This window comes from Brassica napus, unplaced genomic scaffold, assembly GCF_020379485.1.
Source record: "Brassica napus cultivar Da-Ae unplaced genomic scaffold, Da-Ae ScsIHWf_867;HRSCAF=1232, whole genome shotgun sequence".
NCBI classification, from domain to species: Eukaryota; Viridiplantae; Streptophyta; class Magnoliopsida; order Brassicales; family Brassicaceae; genus Brassica; species Brassica napus.
Window position 1 is genome coordinate 16516 of NW_026016906.1, and position 25338 is coordinate 41853.

A 25338-nucleotide genomic window follows, 5' to 3' on the forward strand; every position below is an offset into this window, starting at 1 on the left:
ATCTCTATTTCATGGGAATTTTAGGAGATTGCATTCTCTATATTTTCAAATCAGTAAACGTAACAAAAAATTAGAATGTTTTTGATTTAGTATCTTTTTAGGTAACTATATACTTGGGAGAAGGCTGGTACTACGATTTACCTCACACACACACACTTTGATCGCAATTCTCCACCTGATTTCTATACAAGGGTATACAAATGTATTTGCAACAAAAATGTTTATGGCCCCCAACATTTCAGGGATGCTATATTATAGATATCTAAGTGACATAACATAACACTTCTGATATTTTTCCACTCATGAACTGAAATTGGCTATGCATATAGGGAGAAAGTTCAGAATAGAGATCCTTTATTTTATTTTTTTAACGCTGGATATATTATGCTATTACAAATTTAGAGAAATATTACAGACGATTCTACAGTCGACAATTCTACCTGCATTATGAAGATTCACGTCTGACTGCATCACCTGAGCTGTCCTATCGGAACCACCCTTGACGGTACTTCTTGCGCCATGCTGCAAATCTCTTATAAGCGGTTCCTCCTTTAATTTGCATAATTCTGCTTTTTCCGGGAATCGAAACACAGACCTCCTACTGTGAAAGCATCAATGAATCCTTGGTCAAACCACTAGACCAAAGGAGCTTCCACAAGAGATCCTTTATTTATTTTTTATTTTTTGAAACAAACCTTTATTTATATTTTCTTTCTATGAAAATAGTTCACTACTCTGATTTGTATTCAATTATACATAAGATCTGGGGAAAGGGAAACTAATCTTATATCTGGAGCAACATAATTCCCTCTCAAATTGAAATATCTCTGATGACTCATAATATTTATCTCATACATGTAAAGCATTTTCTTCTTTTTTTTGTGTGATGATTGCTGATCATAGCTACCTTGTCTAGTTGTCTTCTCTATGAATGAAGAAGCAGATTCATTGTCTTCCTCCGTACTAGAAAAAAAGTATTAGGCAATGTTGACGTTTTATCTGTGGAAACTTTATGTGATCATCAGTTGCATGAAATGTCTGAATCTGCTGGCATGATTTTAGTCCAATCCTTGCATGGACTCATCACGTATATTATATTTCAGATAGATGTGTGTGACACAAAGCATTTCTTTTCCCTCCTACTTCCCTCTGTAAGAAACCTTAGAGTTCACCACTTTTTGGCTACTATGTGATAGTTTTATACAACAAATGCTTTTTTATTCATGCAAGACACGTGAGATTGTAAATGAGCTAAGACAAGCGCGTTTGACCAAAGTGCTGCTCTTCTTGTTCAAGTTCTTCTCACTGGGTAGCGTTCTTATCCTATTCGTTTATTACATCTTAAGATGCTTGGAAAGGAAGATACTTGGTTCTTTCTGTGATAGGTTTCAGGACTAGTAGTAAATGACATTCAAGAACCGAAGTTAGTCTGATCTAGGACGGTTCCACAGACAGTGATGGGAAGATCTAGCCATAAAGAAAATGAGACGTGGAGGACTCTCATTGGAGCTGGTCAAAGAGAGTAGTCTCCTTACATTTACTCCACTATTAATGATTTTATTTATGTAACCTATTGTCGGGCGAGTAACCACATCTTTGGGAAAGTTCGGTTTTATGGTTAAGATAAGATAAGCCTCTGGGGGTACTATGTCATATGTGCATATAATGTTCCACCGTCTGTAAAAACTAAATTAAAAAAAAAAACAATAGTTTAGCTTATTGGGCATCAACTTAAGTCCAAATATTAAAAGAAATTAAAACCTATATTGGGCTAAGAGTTTTGGGCCCATAGTGGAAATAGAAAACCCTACAAAATCAAAGCTTAGATTCATCACTCTCTTGCAGAATCTTCGACCGCGGCGGCACCACCACATCCCCAGGGAGGCCATAATGGTACTTTTCTCTGTCTGAGTCAATCTCCGTTTCTGAATTGCCTCTCTTGTATCTTGCTTCAAATGTTGATTATGAGATCAATTCAATGTGTTTGCAGGGAATTGATTTGATTGCTGGAGGTAAGAGCAAGAAGACCAAAAGGACAGCTCCTAAGTCCGACGATGTCTACCTCAAGCTTACCGTCAAGGTCAGAACTTTAACAGTGATCTTTTGTCCCTTTTTTTTTAGATTGAAAGAGGTTCTTATCTGTTTTGAAAATATTGCAGCTTTACAGGTTTCTGGTAAGGAGAACACAGAGCAAGTTCAATGCAGTGATTCTGAAGAGGCTTTTCATGAGCAAAGTCAACAAAGCTCCTCTCTCTCTCTCCAGACTCGTCGAGTTCATGACTGGCAAGGTTCCAATTTCGTTTGAAAACACTCGTATCTCTCTGTTACTTGGTGTACAAGTTAGTCTCCTAGGTCATGATATTCTGTCATCTTGATGGATATGATAGGAAGATAAGATTGCTGTCTTGGTTGGAACCATAACCGATGATTTGAGGGTACACGAGATCCCAGCTATCAAGGTTACTGCCTTGAGGTTCACGGAGAGAGCCAGAGCTCGCATTGAGAAAGCTGGTGGTGAATGCTTAACCTTTGACCAGCTTGCTCTCAGAGCTCCTTTGGGACAGAACACTGTAATATTTCTCTCTACCTCCATTTTTAACTTCCCTTGTGATGATAATATGATTAACCTTTTGATTCTTATTGTGTGTTAGGTTCTTCTTAGAGGACCTAAGAACTCACGTGAAGCTGTGAAGCATTTTGGTCCTGCTCCTGGTGTGCCACACAGTCACTCCAAGCCTTATGTTCGGTCCAAGGGAAGGAAGTTCGAGAAGGCCAGAGGAAAGAGGAAGAGCCGTGGATTCAAGGTTTAAGGACATTGTCTGCGTCTTTGAACTTGTTTCTAGAGTGTTGTTGCTTCTTGACTTTTGTTATAGAATCGTGTCTTTTGTTGCCATTTTCAGACAATATTTTAAGATTGTCTCTACTGGATTAATTGTGTACTTATTGCACATTGTGCTGCACCATGGATACAAACCAAACTGACTTTAGGTTTTGTTTCTTGGTTCATATTGCACACTCAAACACAAACATTTTGATTTGCATAGTTTAATTTCTTTTAAAATTAAATAAGTGAATAAAAAAATAGCAGCTAGCGCATATTACATACTAATGGATTAAATTTTACATAATGGTTATTACAATTAAGTTTTGTAAACGACATCTTTAATGTATTGCGGATATTAAACATGAGCTTCAAGGCTAAACATTAATCCCAACAATTGTGAAAATTTGTTTGTTTCCAGGTTGTCTTTAATTAACGTAAGAAAAAACAAATTATATTGCAACTTAACCGATTCTTTTAGTCAGTTAAAACCATGGTTCTCTTGGTAGAACCTTCCGGGGCAGCTGCTGGAGAAACCGAGCCAGCACCACTTGTGTCCGGGAAAGAAGAGAAATCTGGAGCAGCCGAGCCGCTAGGGGTAGTGGTTGCAGCGTTGGGGTCAGCAGCCAAGAGGCCAGGAGTGTACGGTACACCTTTGCCCGGAACCCAAACATCACCTTGGATGTACTGATCAGGTGTGAAACTGAGAATCTCCTCATCGCTCAGTGTCTTGATTCCAGGCCAAGTAACCCTGCCTGCAAGGGCTGCTCCAGGTCCAATGTTCTGTACTTCAGAGTAGAACAATGTGTCAAGACCGAAGTTTCCAAGCCACGGTTGCCATCCTTGGGGTTGAATAAAATCAGGAATAAAAGTGTTCATAATAATAGTTCTCGAGTACTCCTTCCACGGCCTTCCTAAATAGGCTTTGCTAGTTTCCTTGACTGCCAAGTAATCCGGTTCGCCAGCAATAGTGCAACCTTGGAACACAAATCCAGTTGACTCCCTCGCGTCTTTACGACCATGAGCTGTGATAGGGCACGCCTGGTTCGGGAGTGGCTTCCTCACCAATAAAGTACAGTTCTGGAATACAGCAGCTGCGTCTCCAAAGAGGAAATCAATGGTGCCAGAGATGGTGCAATCTCGGTAGAATTGACGGTGGGAGTGAGCGTAGAGCGTGTCTTGGTAACCATCGAATCTACAGTTAAAAAATATGGACTCGTCTGACTGAACCCTAACCGCAACGGCTTGATGTTTGATGGCACCGGCAGTGTTTACAAACCCTATGTTCTTGGCAATGAAGTAGTCTCCAATGATGGCTGCAATAACCATTACATGCATTAACATATATGACTTCTAAGTACAAATAATCAAGTATATACAATGTTCAAGATAGGCATGCGCAGAAAAAACCAGAACGAACCAAAACCGGAATTGGACCAAACCCTTTATTATCTGAACAATTTATACATTTCTATATCCAAAATAAACGAACCAAGAACATATACCCAAAATAATTTTAAAATCTATGAAAACTATCCAAAAATATCTGAATTACTAGAAACTATCCATTTTTTGTCCGAAATATCTAAAATAATCCAAATTTTTTTTGTTATTTCAGTCTTTTTCGGATATTTTGGCTAGTTATTACGCGAACCAAAAAAGTATATCCGAAAAATAAGGTATCAAACTATTCTCGGGTATTTTTTGGATATTTATATCAATATTTGAAGAACCGAAAATTGCAAATATACTAATTGGATCCTCTAGACTCCTATCCAATACCCAAATACGCAAACCGAACTGATATCCGCAATGCCAAAGGCTAGTTCAAGAAATAGTTATGCCGTAAGTAGGAGATTTATAAGAAATCATTGATTAGATCGATTTTAAGAACATTAGATTAGATATATATCTTACCAACAGTGGCAGTACGATAGGTAGTGATACCGTCCTTGTAATTCTTGCTACCGGAGATGATGGTTTTGTCAGGACCATCACCGATGAACACAAGGTGAGTCATGCTCTTGTTGACTTGCACATACTCCTTGTAGACTCCAGCCTTAATGTGAACCACAAAGGTTGTATTCTTCTTCTTGGGAACGAACTTCATCGCGTCGTTGATCGTTGTATACTGACCGCTCCCGTCCTGAGCCACCACAATATCAGCCTTCGCATCCGAATACCCCTCAGCAGCCTGCAAGAGGCTCCTCCCTCTCTGGTCCACCCACGAGGGGATATCTTGAGACAGAAGCCTTCTACTGTTCAGCTCGGGAATCCCCATTTGTCCGACAAAACTCGACATCTCGCTGATGATCGCTAGCCCATTGTGGGTCAGCTCGATAGCTGTTTTCAAGGCCTTCTTCATTGTCTCTCCGGCTTTCCCTTGTGTCCCTTGAAACCCTTCGAGGCAAGTCTCCTCGTGGCTTATCGCCGCGCTGAGCCAAATCCTAAGATTGATCAAAGCCTCGTCGAGCAAATGGAACTCGAACTTCCCTAGCTCCTCGAAAGAGTTGCTGAGCTCTCCCAAGGCGTAGTCCATCAGCTCCTTGCACTGATCAAGAGCCATCCTCGTCCTCGGATCCTTCTGAAGGTCCATCATGGTCTGCGACTTCTTGGCAGCGTCGGTGATCTGCTTCATCGTGACGCTAAACGCGGTTTTAACCAACTCCATTGGATCGGTTGTGTTGTGACCATTCTTGAGAAGAGTGTCTTCGCATGTCTTTTTGTAATCCGTTGGTGCGCATACGTCCTTAACGGCCTTGACGGAAGCGGCTAGCTCTCCGTTACTTTTAGAGTCGCCGTTTGCTTCGTTCTTGTTGAGGCTGATGGTAACGGCGACGATCATTGAGATGAGCAGAACGGAGGAGATTAAAATAACAGCGTACCTCCTCTTCTTCTTGGAATCATCGTCGTACCTGTACGACATATCCTTGTTTTTTTTTTTTGCTTACAGTAAATGTTCTTTTGATTGTTGGATTATATTTTATCAAACTGTTGTTGAACTTGAACAGCTCTGAAGATGTTTTGTTTAAAAATATTAGAGCTGTTCGTTGTTCTTTTTCGAGAAAATGGGATTGTGAGTTTTATGGACTCATCCTTTGAAGGTTACGTAGCGTCCTTGGAAGTGTGCATCTGTTCACATAATTGTCGTGATGGCATTTTTTTATAACTGAAACGACAAATTAAGAGTTGGTTATAAGTGTTGCTCTGTTTTATGAGGTTTGGCGGGAAATACGGCTAGTGAGAAACTGTTGAAAAAGATAAAGATTAGTTTATTGTCTTCTCTGTTTCGTCAAAGTTTCTAAATTGAGAAAATAATTAAATCTTATTCCTCGTTTTTGTTTGTTTGTTTGTTTGTTGATGTTCTAACCAGAATAATCAGTGTCTCAATCGTGTTGAATAGCCTACTCATTGCTATTCAAACTCTTTTACACAGATGTTTTTTATTTGAGGTCATGTCATTTGTTCTGTTTTATATTCTAGAATCAATGTGAGATTTTAAACATATCATATGTGCACATGATTTAGATGTATATATAGTCGTATGTATTTGTATAGAATAATGTGTATGAATGTTTCTTAGGAAGAAACTGAAAGTGGAAAAGGTATATATGTTTTCACTGCATTGAAAATTTGTGTTTGGTTCTTGACTATATAGATGATTAGGAAGACTTAATTAGTCAACTTAAAGGAGCTACTGCTATCTTTAATTTTATGTCAACATGTACCAATGCCATTGATCTTATATATTACTTTCTTTCTAATTTTGATTACAAAACACTTTCACATAGATCATGGAGCTATCTGTTATCTTTAATTCTGAACCTGGTCCGCTGTTCTTAAACTGCATGATACAATGTCTTCAAAACGATATTTGTTGACATCTATTATTCTTCAAGAACAAACAGCCTAGTCTATGCAACTCAAGCAATCTTGTGAAGTTTCTCGTCTTAAGGTAAACCAGAAAATGCATAGTTTCATATAACCGCAGCTTGTGGATCTCCATATAGACAAAGGTTTGAATCCCAAGTCCCTACAGCACATACTCAGAGCAATCAGAATGAAGATATACTTTGTTTGAAACGGTTTATGAGTTTGTAGAGCTTTTCATTAGTTGTTTCAAGGCCCAAATTGGGAAGTATTAGCCCATTAAAAGTTGGCTTCAGTTTTCCGAACTTTAATTCTGGTGTACATACTACTACTAAAGAATGTTTGCTATTATGACATTATTATTTAGGGGTGAGCAAAAAAACCGAACCGAACCGATCTAACCGAACTGACCGAACCGAAACCTATTCGAACCAAACCGAAGTCCATTTCAAATGATTCGGTTGAAGATTTTTCCAACCCGAACGGTTCAGTTCAGTTCGGTTTAAACCGAACCGATAAACCGAAGTGTTTTAATAGTTATTTAAACTAAAAATATTAATAATATCAAGATATTAAAATCCTAAGATTAAGCCCACATAATTTCCTTTTGCACGGAAGAAATCCTAATATAACATATACTAATTATTGATTTGTTGCAGGTTTTTTTGATGATATCACATGGAAAATGATTCATTGCAGGTTTTTTTTAATTCTTAATGCTATAAGAGACAACAAAATTTGTTTTTTTTTTTTATTTTATTTAGTTAATTTTGGTTTGATTGAATTCTTATAAAGTTATAAACTATATTTGTAACTTTTTAAAAGGTTTTTATTTTGGTTTTATACTGAATTTAATTTACATACTTAATTTTTTATTATGACCAACGCGATTATTTCATGACAACCATACGTTTATGGTTTACAAACCGAATATGAACCGAACCGAAATACAAACCAAATCGAATACAAACCAAACCAAATATAAACTGAACCAAACATAACCGAACATAACCGAACCGAAATCGATCCAAACCAAACTAACTATAGTTTACTTCAGCTGGAAAAATTCTAGAACCGAACTAACCAAACCGATAAAATAACCGAAGTGCCCAACCCTATTATTATTCTGTTTTGGAATAATCATCTACAGTTATTCTTCTTTTTTTTGCTAAATCATCTACAGTTATTCTTACAAAATTGTTTGATGCTTTTCATTATCAATATTTGGATGATGAAAGTGAAATTTTACTTTACTAACATGAAATGAAAGTGATGGTTCTGTACTTCCCATGTCGTCGTTTTATACTGCAGGTTGATCGCTGTCAAAAAAAAAAAAAAAAAAAAAAAAACTGCAGGTTGATCGCTTGATAATGAATGCTAATTTAAGTCTCTTTACTGTAAATGTTGATGCGTATACGTTATAATTAATTAAGTGTTTATTACTTTTTATGCAAGAGTAATTCTTGGGTTCACCCCCTAAGGTGAACCTCTTTTTTTTTTTTTGATCAAAGGGTGAACCTCTAGGTTCACCAACCAATAGGATTTCATTATTTCAAATTTGATATCTTCTAAAAAAGGAAACAAAATATTGTCAAGTTATATTATGTTTTTAAAATAAAAAGGTAAAAAAAATAATAGTTACAAAAAAAAAGTTTTTTTTTAAAAAATATTGTTAACGTCGTCAGCAAAATACTAAACCCTAAATCCTAATCCCTAAACCCTAAATTCTAATCCCTAAACCCTAAATCCGAAACCCTAAATCCTAATCTCTAAACGCTAAAACATTCAAGGGTTTATGATTTTTGTGTTCAGTGTTTTTGATTTAGAGTTTATGATTTATCCAAGGATTTAGGATTTACCCAAGGGTTTAGGATTTATCCAAGGGTTTAGGGTTTTGGATTTAGGGTTTAGGGATTAGAATTTAGGGTTTAGGGATTAGGATTTAGGGTTTAGTATTTTGCTGATGACGTTAACAATATTTTTTTTAAAAAAAACTTTTTTTTTGTAACTATTATTTTTTTTACCTTTTTATTTTAAAAACATAATATAACTTGACAATATTTTGTTTCTTTTTTTTGAAAATATCAAATTTGAAATAATGAAATCTTATTGATTGGTAAACCTAGAGGTTCACCTTAGGGGGTGAACCCAAGAATTACTCTTATGCAAATAAGGTCAGACAGAATTTTCTTAATCATACAAGTATTTTGTTTGTCATCAATAATTAAATGAACAAAAGTGTAGGCCGATACACAATCATTTCCTTGTCTAATCACATATATGGATTGAATAAGCTTTTGAGGGGAATATTCTGATCTGGTAAAGCACAAAAATAGGGATATTCTTGTCGTTTGATGCTTGCATGGCATATACTTCGCACAACAGAAACTCTTGTATCAACTAAAAGACCAAATTCTCCCTCGCTACCAAATCATTATACATGTTAGATTTTAGTATTTTACCAACAAATACATAAACGTATTTCAAATGGGATGCTAAGAGAAAGTAGACGTACTATAGTTTCACTTATGATTAACAGCCTACAGCTGTAGATTAGATTAATTATACTTTATAGTATTGAATAATTCGGTTATAAATAATGTAAATTGCTTATAAGAAATACAAAACAATTAGTGTAAACCGCTTAGATATACACAGAAATTTCGGAGTTACTTTTGCAAGGCAAAGTCTTAGGGTAAAATAGTCATTATGCTACTTTGTCTAAGACAATGAAACCTTGGAGCTCTTGTCCAACTTGGAAACGACGTAATGTTGCTAACCATTTTGCAAAAAATACACGGCAAGAGGTAGACGGAAGTAAGCATATACCATCAATCCTCAGCGTACACGTGGCAATAGTCATACCTGTCATCATCTATATTCATTAAAACCTAACGTGACGGAACCACCCCTCCTTCGCCGTTGAATATACTACTTGTGCCAGACATATTTAAAAACCTTAAACTGTACCCTATATATCCTGTCTATTTGCATTAAATCTGAATTACTCTGATTACTGGAATCTCGGACATGCCATCGTGCTAAGAGGCGACGGTGAGGAGGAGGATATTTAGCTATGTCGACGGAGAAACTTCTCGCCACTAACGGCGTTAAATCCGACGGCGTCATCAGAAGAACGGCGGCGACGGCGAATTGTCTTACCGGCGGAAGTCAGATATTCGAAGAGCTTCCGAAGGCTAAGATCGTCTCTGTCTCGAGACCAGACACGACTGATTTTAGCCCTTTGCTTCTTTCTTACACCTTGGAGCTTCAGTATAAACAGGTATACGCTTGTACTTACATGTTTCGCAATGTAGACTTGTAGTTTGCATTATTAAATTGTTATTAGGGTTTATGTTATGTATTAATTGTTAATCCTCTGTTTTGTTTTTGGTAATATGTTTTAGTTCAAGTGGACATTACAAAAGAAAGCTTCTCAAGTTCTTTACCTACACTTTGCTTTGAAGAAACGTTTGATCATTGAAGAACTCCACGACAAGCAAGAACATGTCAGTATGTTTAGGCTTTGCAGATTTTTTAACAAACAAATTCTTGAAACTTGAAAATTATTGTTTTGGATAGGTTAGAGAATGGTTGCATAGCTTGGGGATCTTTGATATGCAAGGATCAGTTGTACAAGACGACGAAGAACCAGACGATGGTGCTCTTCCTCTGCACTACACTGAAGATAGTGTCAAGAACAGGTACATTATTACTCTGTTCTTTTTTTAGATTAACTTGGATATCTCGGGATTATAGAAGGGTCCAGACTAATTCTCCTACGAATACATTTTCGCGTTTGTTAATTAGACGACTAACAATTGATGACCGATGTTTTGTTTAAAGTTCTGAAACATTAGATCCCTATGTTGTTCAGGAATGTTCCTTCCCGTGCAGCGTTATCAATCATCCGTCCAACGATAGGCCGATCAGAGACAGTTGTAGACCGTGGGAGAGCCGCAATGAAGGGCTACTTGAATCTGTTTCTAGGGAACTTGGACATTGTTAACTCCAAAGAGGTTTGAGTTTTATCTCTAGCAATAAATGTGGCTGTAACTGGTAATAATATGGAATTGGTGGAGTAAAAATAAATGGAATGCTATGAATGGAATACAGAAAAATGAAATGTTCATTCTATTCATTCATTGATCAAATTGTTATGGAATAGGTATCTTTGTATGTTATCTATTTACTTGTGAGATTGATAGAAATACTATTCTATTCCATTCATAGTAAATGTTAAAAAATATGTGGAATTAATGAAATCAACCATTCCACATCATTTTATTCCAGTTGACTTTTCTAGGTTTTCTTTTTCTTGCGTCACACTCAATATGTATCCACAGGTCTGCAAGTTCCTGGAAGTATCTAGACTCTCGTTTGCTAGAGAGTACGGTTCAAAGATGAAAGAAGGGTATGTCACAGTGAAACACCTGAGGGAAGTCCCCGGGTCTGATGGTGGCCGATGCTGTCTTCCTTCTCAGTGTCTAGGCTGCTTTGGTAATAGTTGGGCAAAGGTAGGTTCGGTCCAATGAAACATTCGCATTAGTCTCTAAATTTTTAGAGATTTTTTACATAGACATATGTCTTCAAATTATGAAAAAAGTTTTTTTTTTAACACTTCTTGAGAAATGTTTATAGTCCCCAAAATCTTAGATTCGGCTCTGGTTCGGACATGGTTTGTGTAAAGTATCTGAACTTTTCTTTCTTGGAGAAATGACTTCTAATATATTTAGAATGTTTTACAGGTTTGGGCGGTTCTAAAACCTGGCTTCTTGGCATTACTTGAAGATCCGTTCAGTGGAAAACTTCTAGATATAATGGTGTTCGACTCATTAGGTTTCCAAGGTACAAAAGAGTCACCCGAGCAACCGCGTTTGGCTGAACAGGTGAAGGAACGCAACCCGTTGCGTTTTGGCTTTAAGGTTACAAGTGGTGACAGAACCGTGAGGCTGAGAACTACAAGCTGCAGGAAAGTCAAAGAGTGGGTTAAGGCCGTGGACGAGGCTGGTTCCTACAATCCACATAGGTTTGGTTCGTTTGCGCCGCCTAGAGGGTTGACATCAGATGGAAGCCAAGCTCAGTGGTTCGTGGATGGCCACACTGCGTTTGAAGCGATTGCTTTTGCAATCCAAAACGCTACATCAGAGGTAACCACTGATTAAGAATCCAACCACATGATTATATATAGAGTTTGAGTAAAGTCTAAATATAAACTTCATCTGTAGATATTTATCACGGGTTGGTGGTTATGCCCGGAGCTATATCTCAAACGCCCGTTTCAAGATCATCCGTCTTTGCGGCTAGATGCCTTGCTGGAGACGAAAGCAAAACAGGGCGTTAAGGTAATGCTTTAACAATATTACATATCTGGTTTTTTATAAACTCTAACATAGAACAATTTAAACTTTGTTGCAGATTTATATTCTTATGTATAAAGAAGTTCAAATCGCGCTGAAAATCAATAGCATGTACAGCAAGAAAAGGCTTCAAAACATTCACAAGAACGTGAAAGTTCTTCGTTATCCAGACCATCTGTCCACTGGAATTTACCTCTGGTAACAGTAATAACCAAAACCCTCAGATTGTTGTAACTTCTTAGCTACGCAACTAATTAAAGTTGAATTTTTATGGCTTTTTTCAGGTCCCACCATGACAAGATAGTGATTGTAGATTACCAAGTCTGCTTCATTGGAGGGTTAGATCTCTGTTTCGGCCGGTACGATACAGCTGAACACAAAGTTGGAGATTGCCCTCCTCATATATGGCCAGGAAAAGATTATTATAACCCTAGGTAACTTTCCTGAACCTTATTTAACAAAAGGAATCATGTTTCTGACAAATTGTTATATGTATTGCCAGAGAGTCTGAACCAAACTCATGGGAAGAAACGATGAAAGACGAGCTAGACCGTAGAAAATACCCTAGAATGCCGTGGCATGAGGTTCACTGTGCTCTCTGGGGACCGCCTTGTCGCGATGTGGCTAGACATTTCGTCCAGAGGTGGAACCACTCTAAGGTAAATGCACGGTTCTAAAAATCGGTCAATGTGCCCATCTAGGCGGAAACTCGATCCTACCCAAAACGATTTTTAAAATAAATCCGATAAGTAGTATACATGAGCTCGTAGTTAATGATTAAAGATTTCTTGAACATTGTGTAAATGTATTGTAGAGATATCATTTTTTCAGCAGTTGTGTTTTGTTTTATAAGGTTTTGATTATGTTTTGTTTTTTTTTTTGTTTTGATTAGAGAAACAAGGCACCTAATGAACAGACGATTCCATTGCTGATGCCTCATCACCACATGGTTCTTCCTCACTACTTGGGAACTAGAGAGATCGATATTATCTCAACAGCTAAACCAGAGGAAGACCCTAACAAACCTGTTGTTCTATCCAGACAAGACTCATTCTCATCTGCCTCACCTCCTCAAGACATTCCTTTGCTTCTCCCACAAGAAACCGATGCGGATTTCGCCACTATAGGAGATATTAAGTTTGAAAGAGGTTCAAGACAAGCCCTCGATGGTCGAGATGAATATCCTGGAGAAACTTCAGAGGAAAGCGATAGGGATGAGACTGTGAACGAGTGGTGGTGGCAGATAGGGAAGCAAAGTGATTGCAAGTGTCAGATCATCAGAAGTGTTAGCCAATGGTCAGCTGGTACTAACCAACCTGAAGATAGCATTCATCAAGCATACTGTTCACTCATCGAAAACGCTGAACATTTTATCTACATAGAGGTATGTAATATGAACTCATCATTCAAATATTTTAATATTAAATTTCTTAATCTTCAGATTGAACTAATCTTCTGGTTTAACAGAACCAATTCTTCATCTCTGGGCTAGAGAAAGATGACACGATCCTGAACCGCGTTTCTGAAGCCTTATACAGACGCATTCTGAAGGCTCATGAGGAGAACAAGTGCTTCCGTGTCGTGATCGTTATACCGCTCCTCCCTGGATTTCAGGTACAGTATGGTTCTTCGTATCACATTCACATATACTCCCTCAATTTTAAATTGATCCATGTTTTTTAAAAGATGGAGTACATTTTAATGCATTTTTATTAGAGAATAATGGTAAATTAATTGTAAACTCGAAAAAAAAAAATTGGATTGATTGAATTTTTATTGGCTAAAATTGTGAGAAACAGTTAATTCCAAAAAAAATAATTTATTTAAAATGAAAATTTATTATATTTTTTTAGTATGGGTAAAAACTTCAAATCATACAGTTTTGAAAAGGAGGGAGTTCTTAACCGAATAAAAGCACTATATATATCATTCTCTATCTTTTTTTTTGTAACTTATCATTAAACAGGGAGGCATTGATGAGTTTGGAGCAGCTACGGTTCGAGCACTGATGCATTGGCAATACCGTTCGATCTCCAGAGACAGAACTTCGATTCTATACAACCTTAAAGCTTTGCTTGGTCCCAAGACGCAAGACTACATCTCCTTCTATGGTCTGAGGTCGTACGGACGGTTGTTCGAGGACGGTCCTATTGCCACTAGCCAGATTTACGTGCATAGCAAGCTACTGATTGTTGATGACCGGATTGCTGTGATTGGTTCTTCTAATATTAACGATAGGAGCTTACTAGGGTCACGAGATTCTGAGGTACTTCCACAACTCTCAGTTTGATTCTTTGTTTAACAAACAAAAAAAAGGTTTTGCAATCATTTTGAAATAATAATGTTTTTCAGATAGGAGTTGTGATTGAAGACAAAGAGTTCGTTGAATCTTCGATGAATGGAGTGAAGTGGATGGCGGGGAAGTTCTCGTATAGTCTCAGATGTTCACTTTGGTCGGAGCATCTTGGTCTTCAACCCGGAAAGGTAATTCGGACTTTTTAGTATTTCCACTCATTAACTTAATAGTAATTGTTTTGTTTAACTTATTAATATTTTCTAAGATATTAAATCTTATTTTGATGTTCAGGTGAAAATGATTGAAGATCCAATAAAAGATGCAACATACCAAGACTTGTGGATGGCCACGGCTAAGAGGAACACTGACATCTACGACAAAGTCTTCTCTTGCATACCTAATGAAAATATACGTTCAAAGTTCGTACTTCTTACCTTCTATGAGCTTTAATATCTACAGAGAGATAATAGAAATGTATGCTTATATGATTTTGATTTATCCTCCTTATCACAGAGCTGCATTGAGACACAATGTGGCTCTTTGTAAAGACAAGTTAGGTCATACGACGATCGACCTTGGCATTGCACCTGAAAAGCTAAAACCGTGCGACAGCGACTCGTGGGAGATGCTGAAGGAAACAAGAGGGCACCTCGTATGTTTCCCATTACATTTCATGTGTAATGAAGAAGATCTCAGGCCGGGTTTCGTAGAAACTGAGTTCTACACTGCTCCTCAAGTCTTCCACTAATCACTATTTATTGGACATGCCTCTTTATCCTGATTGGGTTAATAGGAGACTAATCCGGTTACTGAAAACTATATTAGATGGCTAAAAAGTCTCACACGTTTTCATATGTATAGAGAAGTTAGTTATATAGATACACAGGTAATGAGATCATTTCTTTTGATTGTTTCTTAGGTTTGAGAAGGTGTGTATGTTATATAGAAGAATAAAAAACTTATTTGTGTGACTATCTATCTTTAAGCTGTACAATACATCTTTATCTGTTTCAGTTTAGTTGTCTTGTAGAGTTAAATTTTTGTTCAAAATAAGTATCGTTTTATAATTTTATTACAAAATTTATTGATTTTATATTTTAATCTATTTTTTATTAGTTAAAATGTGGTTAGCTGTATTGGCAATGATGTTTTTATTTAGTAAATATGTGAAATTAAATATTTTCTTAATATGTGTATGCCTAAGTTCAAAATGACAACTAAATGAAACGGAGGGAAGGGAGTAACTTATTTTTACGAGTTTCAGTGCGATCTTGTGAAAGTCTATTTACATGACAACAACATTTTCTAGGTCCCAAAACCATTACCTACTTACAGGTTGTGGCAGGGTTAATAACTTAACATGTTGCGTTAGAGATGATGACAATGACTAAGAATGGAAGAAGAGGCAAACGGCTGAGATATCATCCATTGCTATTCCACGTCTCTTCTTATTCCACGCCTTAACTGCTTGCTCCACCAGCCGCTTAGCCGCCTTTGGCCGCTCTGCGGTTGAGGAAACAATGTCTATAGCCTCTTCATTTGATATCACATCCCATACCTAAAAGATTAAATGACTTAAATCATTAATAAGCAAACAAAATTTATAATATCTCATTTTTTGAGCTTACCCCATCAGTGGCCAATATTACAAACTGGTCTCTAGTGGAGATATGTCTTTGAGTCACTTCAGGAACTGAGACCAATCCGTACTCTTTAATACAATAGTCTCCGAATGCTCTCGACATTGCCAGCCCTGGAGATTCCTCTTCTGGTTGCCACACTCGGTGGACCCCTGGCTCGTCTTCAAGGCAGAATACTCGCCCGTTGCATCCGATTATACGTTCCTCCTCCTCTGTTTTCATAAAAAAATATAAATGAAAATGTAAAGATTCAGTAAAACCACTGAGATTTACATGTTCTGTTTAGGTCTAGTGGTAGAATGTATATAGAACTAACGTGGTATGTTTGGTTTGAAATCGACTGTGAGCTGAACTGCGGTTAGACTTCCTTCTTCTGATACCGTGGCCAGTACGGCACGTGAATCTCCAACATTTGCTACGTAAATAACTTCACCCTGTAGCAACAAACCATTTAAGAACATTCATTACCGAACATGCAACTGTTTTTTTACAATATTTTATAATCTTGATGGTCTCTTTACCTGTCTCACAACGGTTAGAGCGGTTGTACCGCTATTGAAAGTATCGATCTTTCGGTGATGCTGAAGCTCTTGATCGACATCTGCACATGTTTTGAGGTACAAGTGTTTCCAGATGGCGAACCGCTGGTCCGTTTCGGGTTCTACTAATGTAGTCTGAGATAGAGTCTCTTGCCAGTTGCAGAGCAGAGATATAGGCATTGAGTTTCTGACTTGTTTGGACACGAAATGACCCCAGGGACCGTGTCCATCGAATATCCCACAGAAGATCATCTCTTCTTGACATCCAAATCCCTGTTTTTAAGATTCAAAAAATGCTAAATACATTATGAACAAATATACATGAATAAAACATTTGAAGACAACACAGCTGGAAAGGGCTAGAAACAAACGTAAACGCTAAAAATCTTGTATACGTAACAACATTTTTTGGTTAGTAACATTTAGGGAACCTTGCATAGTGAGCCAGTCTTGAGTATGACTCTAGCTTCTGTTTAGATGCTTCATCTTAAGGAAAACCATAACAACCCTAGAGACAAAACATGCAGTCTAAACAACTTAGGGACAAACCTAAACGCAGATAATCTTGTGAAACTTTGTACTGGTGATAAACCCTAGGCACGGAGGAGTATTCAAAAACAATCTTGACGCAAAAGCACACAAAGAGCAAGTTATCCCTAGATACAGAGGAGTAAGTTAACATCTTTGGCAGGGCCGATCTGATATTTTAAGGCTTCTAAATATTTACTAAAGATTTTAATTAATTTTTTTTATAATTTATGTGTCTATTTCTACTATTATAATCTCTCAAAATTTTGGGGATGAAGATCAATGTTTCACCATGAATAATTCAGCATTAATATTATTTGGATATCAATATGCTTAAATATACAAAAAAATGACCACAAAATCGCGCTAAGTAAACGCCAAAGACTGAGAAACCTAAATAATTCAGCATTGATAGGTAATAATGTACCTCCCAGACGATAGCACAGTCCTGATTGACACCTTTCTCACCGCGTCTGGAGAAAACAGAGGCTAAGTTATTGGATCCATCTGCATTAACACAACCAGAGGACTTCAGAATCATCGCCTTCTTCTTGGCCTCTCTCGCCATTTCATCTGCGGCTTCCTTCGCGTTGCTTTTACCATTGTTATTGTCTTTCTTGTTCGAGAACGATCTAGCTAAGCTGTTGAACATGGAAGAGAAATGCCCCATTTTGCCTAGAAGGTGAAACTACCATATGATCTTGAAACCTGTGGGTGGTATGGTATATACATAGAGGTTCAGATAGTTGCATTAAATCAAAGAGCAAGAGGGAGTTAAAATAGTGTTAAAAGTACTAAGCTTTGCTTTTGAGATTCTTTTTCCCGGGGAAAAACAGGGGATACAAGATAGTATGTGGACTTTTAAAACAGTTAAAAGACAAGAGATGGTAATAGAATATTCATGTCTGACATGGAATTCCACTGAGACAATCACACAAGTTCTAAGTTTCTCTAGAACGATAAAACTTAGATAAAAGAAAATGGATTTCTTCATAAAGAAATATATGAGAAATGTGATCAGACTTGAAGCCAAATCGAGTTTTATCTTATAAGAAAAACATATCCTGTAGCTTATTAACACACATAAACCAAGTTGCAAGATTGGGATTTTCTCTTTTTTTTTTTTTTTACTTTTCCAGGAAAATAAGCAATAAAACCTTCACATCTTAAAAGCACTTTGTCTTTATTATTCTCTTTGCCCATTTTACTATTTTTGTGAAACAAGATTGCTGCCAAACCCACTGGTTTTGCTCCCTTTGCTTGTATTTAATAATTAGCCTTCCAAATTAGTAAAAGTAAATATTTAAATTTGAGAGACAATTAAGGAGGAAGAAAATAATCGGTTCCTTAAAGAGTTACATCAGCTCTTCATAAAGTAATTAAAGGGACTTCTGAAGAGAAAAACAAATCAGAAATATTCGTTTATCTCCTCATGTATTCAAGATTCAGAGACCAGAATATATCCAGAATGTGATTAGAACGAAGTGCATAGTATATAATCAAACTGTACGAAAAAAATCAAAACAAGTTCAGAATGCATGATGGAAATGAGAAGAGAGAGAGAGAGAGATGAGGAGGAGGAGGAGGAGGAACTGACGTATTACACACGGGGGAGATGATGGAAGCTCGGAGAAAGTGACACAATATAACCGGAGAGAAACCTAATAATGCAGAGAGAGAGAGAGAGGAAGAGTCACGAATCAGAAATCACCAGAGTCCATTTATTAATGATGTAAAAAAGTTTAGATATCCCTTTAATTTATTTCTTGGGGGCACTCTATTCCCCTCTGATTTTTCTTGTGGCAACAAGATAAAGGCAGAGACGTAGCAAGCTATCGTCTTTTGTCTGTATATTATAACTCTTTTTTTATAAATTGTAATTTCTTATTGAAACTTTTATACTATAAAACATCCTCTATTTATCTGATCGAAATTCTATAAATGGCAAAATTATCTGGCAAATTCTGAAATATTTTATTCGTTTTTCATCACATAAATTGTGTTCAGTAAAAATGGATTCCAACTATAAAATAAAATACTATGTGTGTATTAATAAATGATGTTTTAGAAGAAACTGATGTATTAATTTAAATAATGTTCCTCGATTTCTATAATTTGTTAGACCACCTATTATACTATTTTGTTATTGGCTTAATTGTGATTATATAAATAATAAATGATGTTTAAGTGTTGAAAATACTTTTTTTCCGTCTAAAACTTCTGTTACTTAATATAGTTTATTAAAGACAAGAACATCAAAATTGATAGGATACATGATTGCATCAAGAAAATAAAAATAAAAAAACTCTTGAGAAACACATTTAAACCATTATAGAATATGATCTGACATATACAAATTTTTTTAAAAGCAATAATGAAGTCCATACTGAAGTTATGTTGAATTTTGTCAGTATATTAACACCAATATATGCAAAAAATAAACATCTATTCTATTAAAAGAGAAGCAGTCTTGAAAAATCTACTTATACAAGGTTGTTTGGACTATTTCATAAGAATTAATAATTTCATGGTCCTACTTAAATTTCTCCTAACAATATATTTTCATATATTTCTCTGATTTTCTTTAGATATTATAAGTGTGTCACTCCTATATTTATGGTAACTACTATATTACATTCTATAAATCTCACCCCTTGATTATAAATTTATCCATTTAGTTATTGATATCCCATATACGATTTACTAACCAACATTTTTTGATGCAATAATATATAAACTCGTAGGTCCATAGACTAATCTATTATGTATGTGACCATATATATATATATATATATATATATATATATATATATATATATATATATATATATATATATTATATAATGTTTATTTTAGTTCTTAAATTTATATATATATATAAAACGAATGGTATGGTGCATATCACCATTAAATAATACATGCTATTTGAATAAAAATAGTCTGGTAAGTAATACATGTATTTTAAAAAAATGAGTTAATGAAGTATGATAAATAATTATCACAAAATCATGTTTTACTATAGAACCGATCAAACTTAGTAGTATATTATATTATTTTCAGTTCATAAAAACGATATTAACATATAAGTACTGAACAAATTTGAAAAAAATGCATATGAAGTTAGTTAAAAATTATCTTCGGGCCAACTTATTTAATTGAGTTTTTACTATAATTCAGATACAACCACTTAAACTATATTATGAAAAATTAAAAAATACAAATAATTTTGAAAATATAGCTCCATATTCTCTCTCTTTGTTTTTATAAAAAAAATAAGTTGACTTGATTTTTACTTATGAAGCACAATTACTAAAATCCAAAATAATGATTAGTATTTTTTTTTGGCAACAAATAATGTTTAGTATAAAAGATGCTCAAATACAAGTCCACTTCTGTAATTCAATTTAAATAACAAAACAAATTTACAAATATAATTAGGTCCAGAATTAATATTTATATTATTTGAGTTTCAAGCTTGCAGGTTTCCGCGGGTTATTCAATCATATATTATATACTAAACACATTGAGATTGGTATAAACTCTTCACTAGGTTTGGAATACCTAAGTTAAACAAGATTTTTCTCTTTCGAAAAAGTATCAACCCCGTGCTTCAAAGCTTGATTCAAAAGTTTGAATTGAGTTTTGAAAAAATATCATCCAATTTATATGAGATTTTATCGGGTCAACCAATATTGAATAGCAGGTTAATGATAGTTTTTACGTTTTTACCGACTTTTATCAGATTTTTATATATAAGGTTTTAACAAAATTCAGACCAGATTTATATGAATCACCTGATTTACTTCTGAGACTGTAGGTTTGGTTCGGGTATGAAAACACTGCTAAAACTATTAAATTTTTTACAATATATATACTATTAGATTAGCCCAAAATTTGCCAAATAAATTTTTTGTCTCATCAACTCAACAAATATAATTCTTAAAAATACACACAAAATGTAACGATGATGTTGTAACATAAAAATACACATATAAAATCTAAAATAAACTATTTGATAAATTATATAATTTTAAACTAAAATTCTTTTATTTTTTCGATATAATAACACTTTATAATTTAATAATATACTTCAGAACATCAAAACCAAAATAATAATTCATATCAAACAATATTCTTAATCGGAAAAAAACTCGCGCTTTTGAAGCGCGGGTTAAAATCTAGTTTCATATTATAAAATAGAGAGAGACAAAGATTATAAGATATCAAACATTATTAATATAGTTGGAAAATTGTTACTAAAAATAATAGTCTTCAATTTTACTAGACTGTTTTAATTGATCACTTATTTCCATTTCAGTATATAAAAACTCTTCTACAATAAATGCACCGCCGATCATACTATAACCAAAACAAAACTATTTCCCAAACAAGTATATTTGTGTGTAATCTTGAGCAAGTTAGCTGATTCTGTTGAATCTAAAAGAAAATTGGAGAACCAAGAAGTGGATCATACCATATACTAAAACTCGAAACATCTTGGTTAAAAAGGATAATCAACAAATTGTGTGTGAAAGAAAAAAGCTTAAAATAATGTTTTATGTTCGTGTGAAATTTGTGTTTGGTACAAGTAACGGTGGAAGAAACTAAATTATTAGCTTTGAACAAAAGTTTTCAGTCGTCAAAAAAACAACAACAAAAGTATTCAACAACAATACTACCGTAATTGGTTTGTTAAGTTACATCGAGTTTTTGTTCCTAACGTTAGGGCGCTATGATTTGAACATCTAAATATAGCTTATCGTGGGGTATATACTGTGATATTGAATCTGTGTTAGTTTAGGATGACTAGCTTTAGTTAGTTTTGTAGACATCAATTATCAAATAGCCTGCATTTCACGTTAGTGATCAGTAAATCACGATCGTCAATCTATATAATTTTAATTAAACTTTCTTTAAGCTCACTGTTGGTTCTGCTGTCGCTATGCTTTGCTCGAGCAGCCAACACGTCGTCATGGGTTATAAAAGCTCAATTATGCTAAAAAATTGTTTCCGTAATGGGTAAAAAGCAGCTTAAAAAGAATTGGCGTTTTGTCGTTTTGAGTCTTGACGCATGCAAACTTAATAAAGCCCCGTCGATCGTATAACCATACACGTTTAACATAAATCAAAGATTCTAGAGTATGTAGAAAAGAAACGTTACAGGGTTAATTTTTTCATGAAATTTATTCAAATGGTCCACGTTTGTACCTACCTCGAACCTATACAAACCATAAATGAAACTAAATTCCGATGATTGGAATGAACTCTTATCTTGGATTAAACGCTCATCACCCAGAGCCCCTTCGCTGCTTAGGAAGATTGTAGCCCAAGCTACCGTATACCATATATGGCGGCAACGAAATGATACGCTCTACAACCAGTCTTTCAACCCTGCAAGTGTTGTTTTCAGAATGATAGACCATGAAATAAAACTCATAATTTTGGGAAGAAGGGGCAATAGGAACTTCAAATTCCTTCTGTCCAAATGGTTGAGCTGAGTATCATTTGTTTACCTTGATCGGTTGTAGTAATGTTTAAATGTTTTATTTTTTTGCCTATGAAACATTTCCCTTAGAACTTTCATTTTGTAAGTTTCTTTTTTTATTTTTAATGATATTAACAGTTTAGCAAAAAAAAAAAACTAAATTCCGAAATTTCAGGTTAATACTGAAAATAACAAATACTTAAGAAATTTTCGGTCGAGTTTCCCGTAAAACTTAGAACTCTACGATTACATACACATATATAGTATATATATACGCAAATATGTACTAGAACCTAAAAACAAGAAACCCCCGATAATATTGCTCTTAAACAGGTTGAACATTAGTATCAAACCTCCTAAGGTATCAAAACATATACTCTCTCGCAAATGCGGTCTTGAGAATAGCCAACTGGAACTTTTGGTTTATAGTTCTTTGGTTTATAGCCAAATAATTTACATAGATATATAAGTTCTTAAAATTGCAAAAGTGTTTTCAATATAAAATCTCTTTTTACACCTCCAAAATCTCAGAACGCTCACTCGTATCAAACGAATAGAAAACCTTAACGTCACAACTTACACAAAACTGTACTAAACGAAGCCTCCCCACAAGAGAACTCAGTTAGTCGGACCGGGTGGTTCACCGTGAAATGACGGTGTATCCCGTATGTGACATTAGTCTTCACATGGGACCCAATCGATTATAAGTCCGATGACACATTATTGTGTCGGCGACGACGATGCAAACAAAATGGTTGCATTGCCTCAATAATTTAAAACTAATAACCAACCACAAGAAGACATTGAATTTCGTTAGAGACCAATATTCCCACGTGACAAACACCATATGGCACGTGCCGGAACAGACGATCTTGGAGGAGGACTTTCGGTGTGACCGTGTGAGTGACGCGATATTCCCACGTGACGAACACCATATAGCACAGTATTCTGTTGTTTGATTATAAAAGTTCAAATCCATGTGAGAACCATATTGATTAGTTTGGTCCTCATTGGGGGTCCACTAGTGACCACAGTCTAATAAAGGACCATGCCATTCATTTTAACAGTCTCATCACATGTGGGACGGTGCACCAGATAAGGACTTTTTTTGTTTGTGTGCCGTGGCCTCCCATTCCACTTTCAGACCACAACGTTTGACCGCTTTCTGCTATTTCTAGTTGAGATTTTCATAATAGTTTTGTTATTTGGTCAGTTTCTAGAATTGTTAGACAATTTATTTTTTATAAATTATTTTACAAGTAATATTTTCCAACAATAATCATTATACTTTAGCAAAAAAAAAAAAACAATAATCATTATACGTGTATCGTGGACAAAGGAGAGCTAAAAAAGTGGGATGAATCTAGTGGTGAATAGCTTTTGATTGGTTGGTTGTAAGAAAATGATCATAATTTATGATCCAGTTGATATATAGAAGCATTAAAATTACAATCATTACAAGGCTATCTATCTTTCTCCGAATAATCATTTAATTGCGCATTATCTTCCTCAAATCTGGATTAAGATCAACTCAGGCAATGATTGGTCGTGCCACTCCAAAATGAATATGTATGAAGAAAAACAAGTGAGATATGTTGTATACTCCATTAATTAGAGAAACATAAATATAATTAAAAAAATGGAGAATAAAAAGGAGTTTCACTTTCATTTGAAAGGTGTCAATGTTATAACAGATTGGGGCCACAATGGAGGGGCCCATAGTAACCTAAAGGTTGACAGGGTGATGATTCAACATCAGTTTCATCTAACCCACGCTTTAATCCGTTACAGTGGCAGAGGTAGTTCATTGTGAATCCATGTGTTTTTACAGTGGCAGAGGTAGTTCATTGTGAAATCCACTGCAGTACCCATGTGAAATCAAGGAAATTTTTTTTTTTACTTGTGTTTTAACAGAAAAAAACTGAGAAAACATAGTAAAATAGGCTTATTGACCCATGTAATATATATGTTGACTCTAAAACTGATCCGGTAAACACTTTGGCTAGCTCCGCCACTGATCCATTCCATCTCATAAACGACACAGTATTCCTTATTATCCGCGCAGCAAAGTCTTTAGCTATTTATTATGAGGCTTTTTCGAATAGCTGAATGTACTTCTAAAACCAATAGATTGAGCCCATTTAAAGGACTATTTTTAAAAGTTCAATAGCCGCCAGAAGCCGTCGAGGTTTATCCGTCACTGAGACGAGAGCTCTCTCAGCTAGCCCGACTCCTAACCAAATCAAAAGAACTTTCGCAACCAACCAACCAACCAACCAACCAACCAAAAGCAAATTGTAAATAGATAGAGCGTAAAATAAGGCGGGGAGAAGGATCACGTTTCAAGTGGAAAAAATAAGTCGGATCCAAATCTCCATCGCATTTTATATTAGTGAAATGGACTTGGGCCCCATAAGAGTCCAGCCCAGTAAAGAATCCAACCTCTAGACAAAGGACTTGCCGTTTCGCGTATTGATCAGGTTTAACCGACACATCGTTCAAGAAATAATAACGGCGGAAAGTTTGAGATTTAGCAAAGTCCCACATCGGTTGCAAGTTACAAAGGACCCTTCGGAATCTTAGTATAAATACAACACTCGTGGGTACTAGCAAATCACTTACCTGGACGGGGTCGACTCGTGATCAAGAAGACGAGTGGCCTAGGCTAGTGACTTCCATTGCACCGAGGAAGGGCGCTTAGCCTAAAGTCTTCCCAAGTGGAAGAGCTTACGTCATTATTTGTGGCAGAGGGGGTTTGCGTTCGCGCAGCCCCTACCATACATAGTATTAAATTTGTCA

General features: G+C 35.6%; 4 protein-coding genes and 1 non-coding gene across 6 annotated transcripts; 3 read left to right on the plus strand and 2 right to left on the minus strand.

Moving 5' to 3' along the window:
* The first annotated feature begins 1770 nt into the window (after window positions 1–1770).
* Window positions 1771–3043, plus strand: LOC125606370 (60S ribosomal protein L18-2). The gene is made up of 5 exons (XM_048775428.1): window positions 1771–1893; window positions 1991–2080; window positions 2160–2288; window positions 2388–2570; window positions 2652–3043. Exons 1-5 carry the CDS (start codon window positions 1891–1893, stop codon window positions 2808–2810), a joined length of 564 nt encoding a protein of 187 aa, XP_048631385.1. The 5' UTR covers window positions 1771–1890; the 3' UTR covers window positions 2811–3043.
* A 29-nt stretch (window positions 3044–3072) lies between these two features.
* On the minus strand, window positions 3073–5879 carry LOC125606369 (probable pectinesterase/pectinesterase inhibitor 21). The gene is made up of 2 exons (XM_048775427.1): window positions 4739–5879; window positions 3073–4137 (listed from the first exon to the last, which is right to left on the minus strand). The coding sequence occupies exons 1-2, from the start codon at window positions 5745–5747 to the stop codon at window positions 3299–3301; spliced, it is 1848 nt and encodes a 615-aa protein (XP_048631384.1). The 5' UTR covers window positions 5748–5879; the 3' UTR covers window positions 3073–3298.
* Window positions 5880–9589: 3710 nt separating this feature from the next.
* On the plus strand, window positions 9590–15365 carry LOC106382211 (phospholipase D zeta 2). The gene is made up of 16 exons (XM_048775429.1): window positions 9590–9974; window positions 10099–10200; window positions 10274–10395; window positions 10569–10710; window positions 11038–11208; window positions 11440–11841; window positions 11920–12036; window positions 12110–12249; window positions 12336–12485; window positions 12554–12710; window positions 12944–13435; window positions 13519–13665; window positions 14018–14317; window positions 14404–14535; window positions 14639–14766; window positions 14861–15365. The coding sequence occupies exons 1-16, from the start codon at window positions 9768–9770 to the stop codon at window positions 15093–15095; spliced, it is 3144 nt and encodes a 1047-aa protein (XP_048631386.1). The 5' UTR covers window positions 9590–9767; the 3' UTR covers window positions 15096–15365.
* A 217-nt stretch (window positions 15366–15582) lies between these two features.
* Window positions 15583–18897, minus strand: LOC125606371 (probable protein phosphatase 2C 34). Of its 2 annotated transcripts, XM_048775431.1 has the most exons (6): window positions 18652–18897; window positions 17482–17762; window positions 16509–16799; window positions 16304–16421; window positions 15976–16199; window positions 15583–15905 (listed from the first exon to the last, which is right to left on the minus strand). In XM_048775431.1, the coding sequence occupies exons 2-6, from the start codon at window positions 17722–17724 to the stop codon at window positions 15735–15737; spliced, it is 1047 nt and encodes a 348-aa protein (XP_048631388.1). In that variant the 5' UTR covers window positions 17725–17762; window positions 18652–18897; the 3' UTR covers window positions 15583–15734. The 2 variants fall into 2 exon arrangements, with proteins under 2 accessions (XP_048631388.1, XP_048631387.1); XM_048775430.1 differs by having other exon boundaries at window positions 17482–18880.
* A 6256-nt stretch (window positions 18898–25153) lies between these two features.
* Window positions 25154–25315, plus strand: LOC125606374. Its single transcript, XR_007337748.1, has one exon. It is a non-coding gene; the product is annotated as a U1 spliceosomal RNA (small nuclear RNA).
* The last annotated feature ends 23 nt before the right edge of the window (window positions 25316–25338 follow it).

What these genes read in the sequence shown, in the direction of transcription:
- LOC106382211 (XM_048775429.1), top strand. Translation starts at nt 9,768, where the DNA reads ATGTCGACGGAGAAACTTCTCGCCACTAACGGCGTTAAATCCGACGGC. An exon ending in TCCACGACAAGCAAGAACAT is followed by an intron (nt 10,201 to 10,273) that starts GTCAGTATGTTT and finishes TGTTTTGGATAG; the next exon opens with GTTAGAGAATGGTTGCATAG. An exon ending in TTGGTAATAGTTGGGCAAAG is followed by an intron (nt 11,209 to 11,439) that starts GTAGGTTCGGTC and finishes AATGTTTTACAG; the next exon opens with GTTTGGGCGGTTCTAAAACC.
- LOC125606370 (XM_048775428.1), top strand. An exon ending in TCGAGTTCATGACTGGCAAG is followed by an intron (nt 2,289 to 2,387) that starts GTTCCAATTTCG and finishes TGGATATGATAG; the next exon opens with GAAGATAAGATTGCTGTCTT. An exon ending in CTCCTTTGGGACAGAACACT is followed by an intron (nt 2,571 to 2,651) that starts GTAATATTTCTC and finishes ATTGTGTGTTAG; the next exon opens with GTTCTTCTTAGAGGACCTAA.
- LOC125606371 (XM_048775431.1), bottom strand. Translation starts at nt 17,724, where the DNA reads ATGGGGCATTTCTCTTCCATGTTCAACAGCTTAGCTAGATCGTTCTCG. An exon ending in ACTGTGCTATCGTCTGGGAG is followed by an intron (nt 16,800 to 17,481) that starts GTACATTATTAC and finishes TCTTAAAAACAG; the next exon opens with GGATTTGGATGTCAAGAAGA. An exon ending in CTCTAACCGTTGTGAGACAG is followed by an intron (nt 16,422 to 16,508) that starts GTAAAGAGACCA and finishes TTGTTGCTACAG; the next exon opens with GGTGAAGTTATTTACGTAGC.
- LOC125606369 (XM_048775427.1), bottom strand. Translation starts at nt 5,747, where the DNA reads ATGTCGTACAGGTACGACGATGATTCCAAGAAGAAGAGGAGGTACGCT. An exon ending in CTATCGTACTGCCACTGTTG is followed by an intron (nt 4,138 to 4,738) that starts GTAAGATATATA and finishes TGGTTATTGCAG; the next exon opens with CCATCATTGGAGACTACTTC.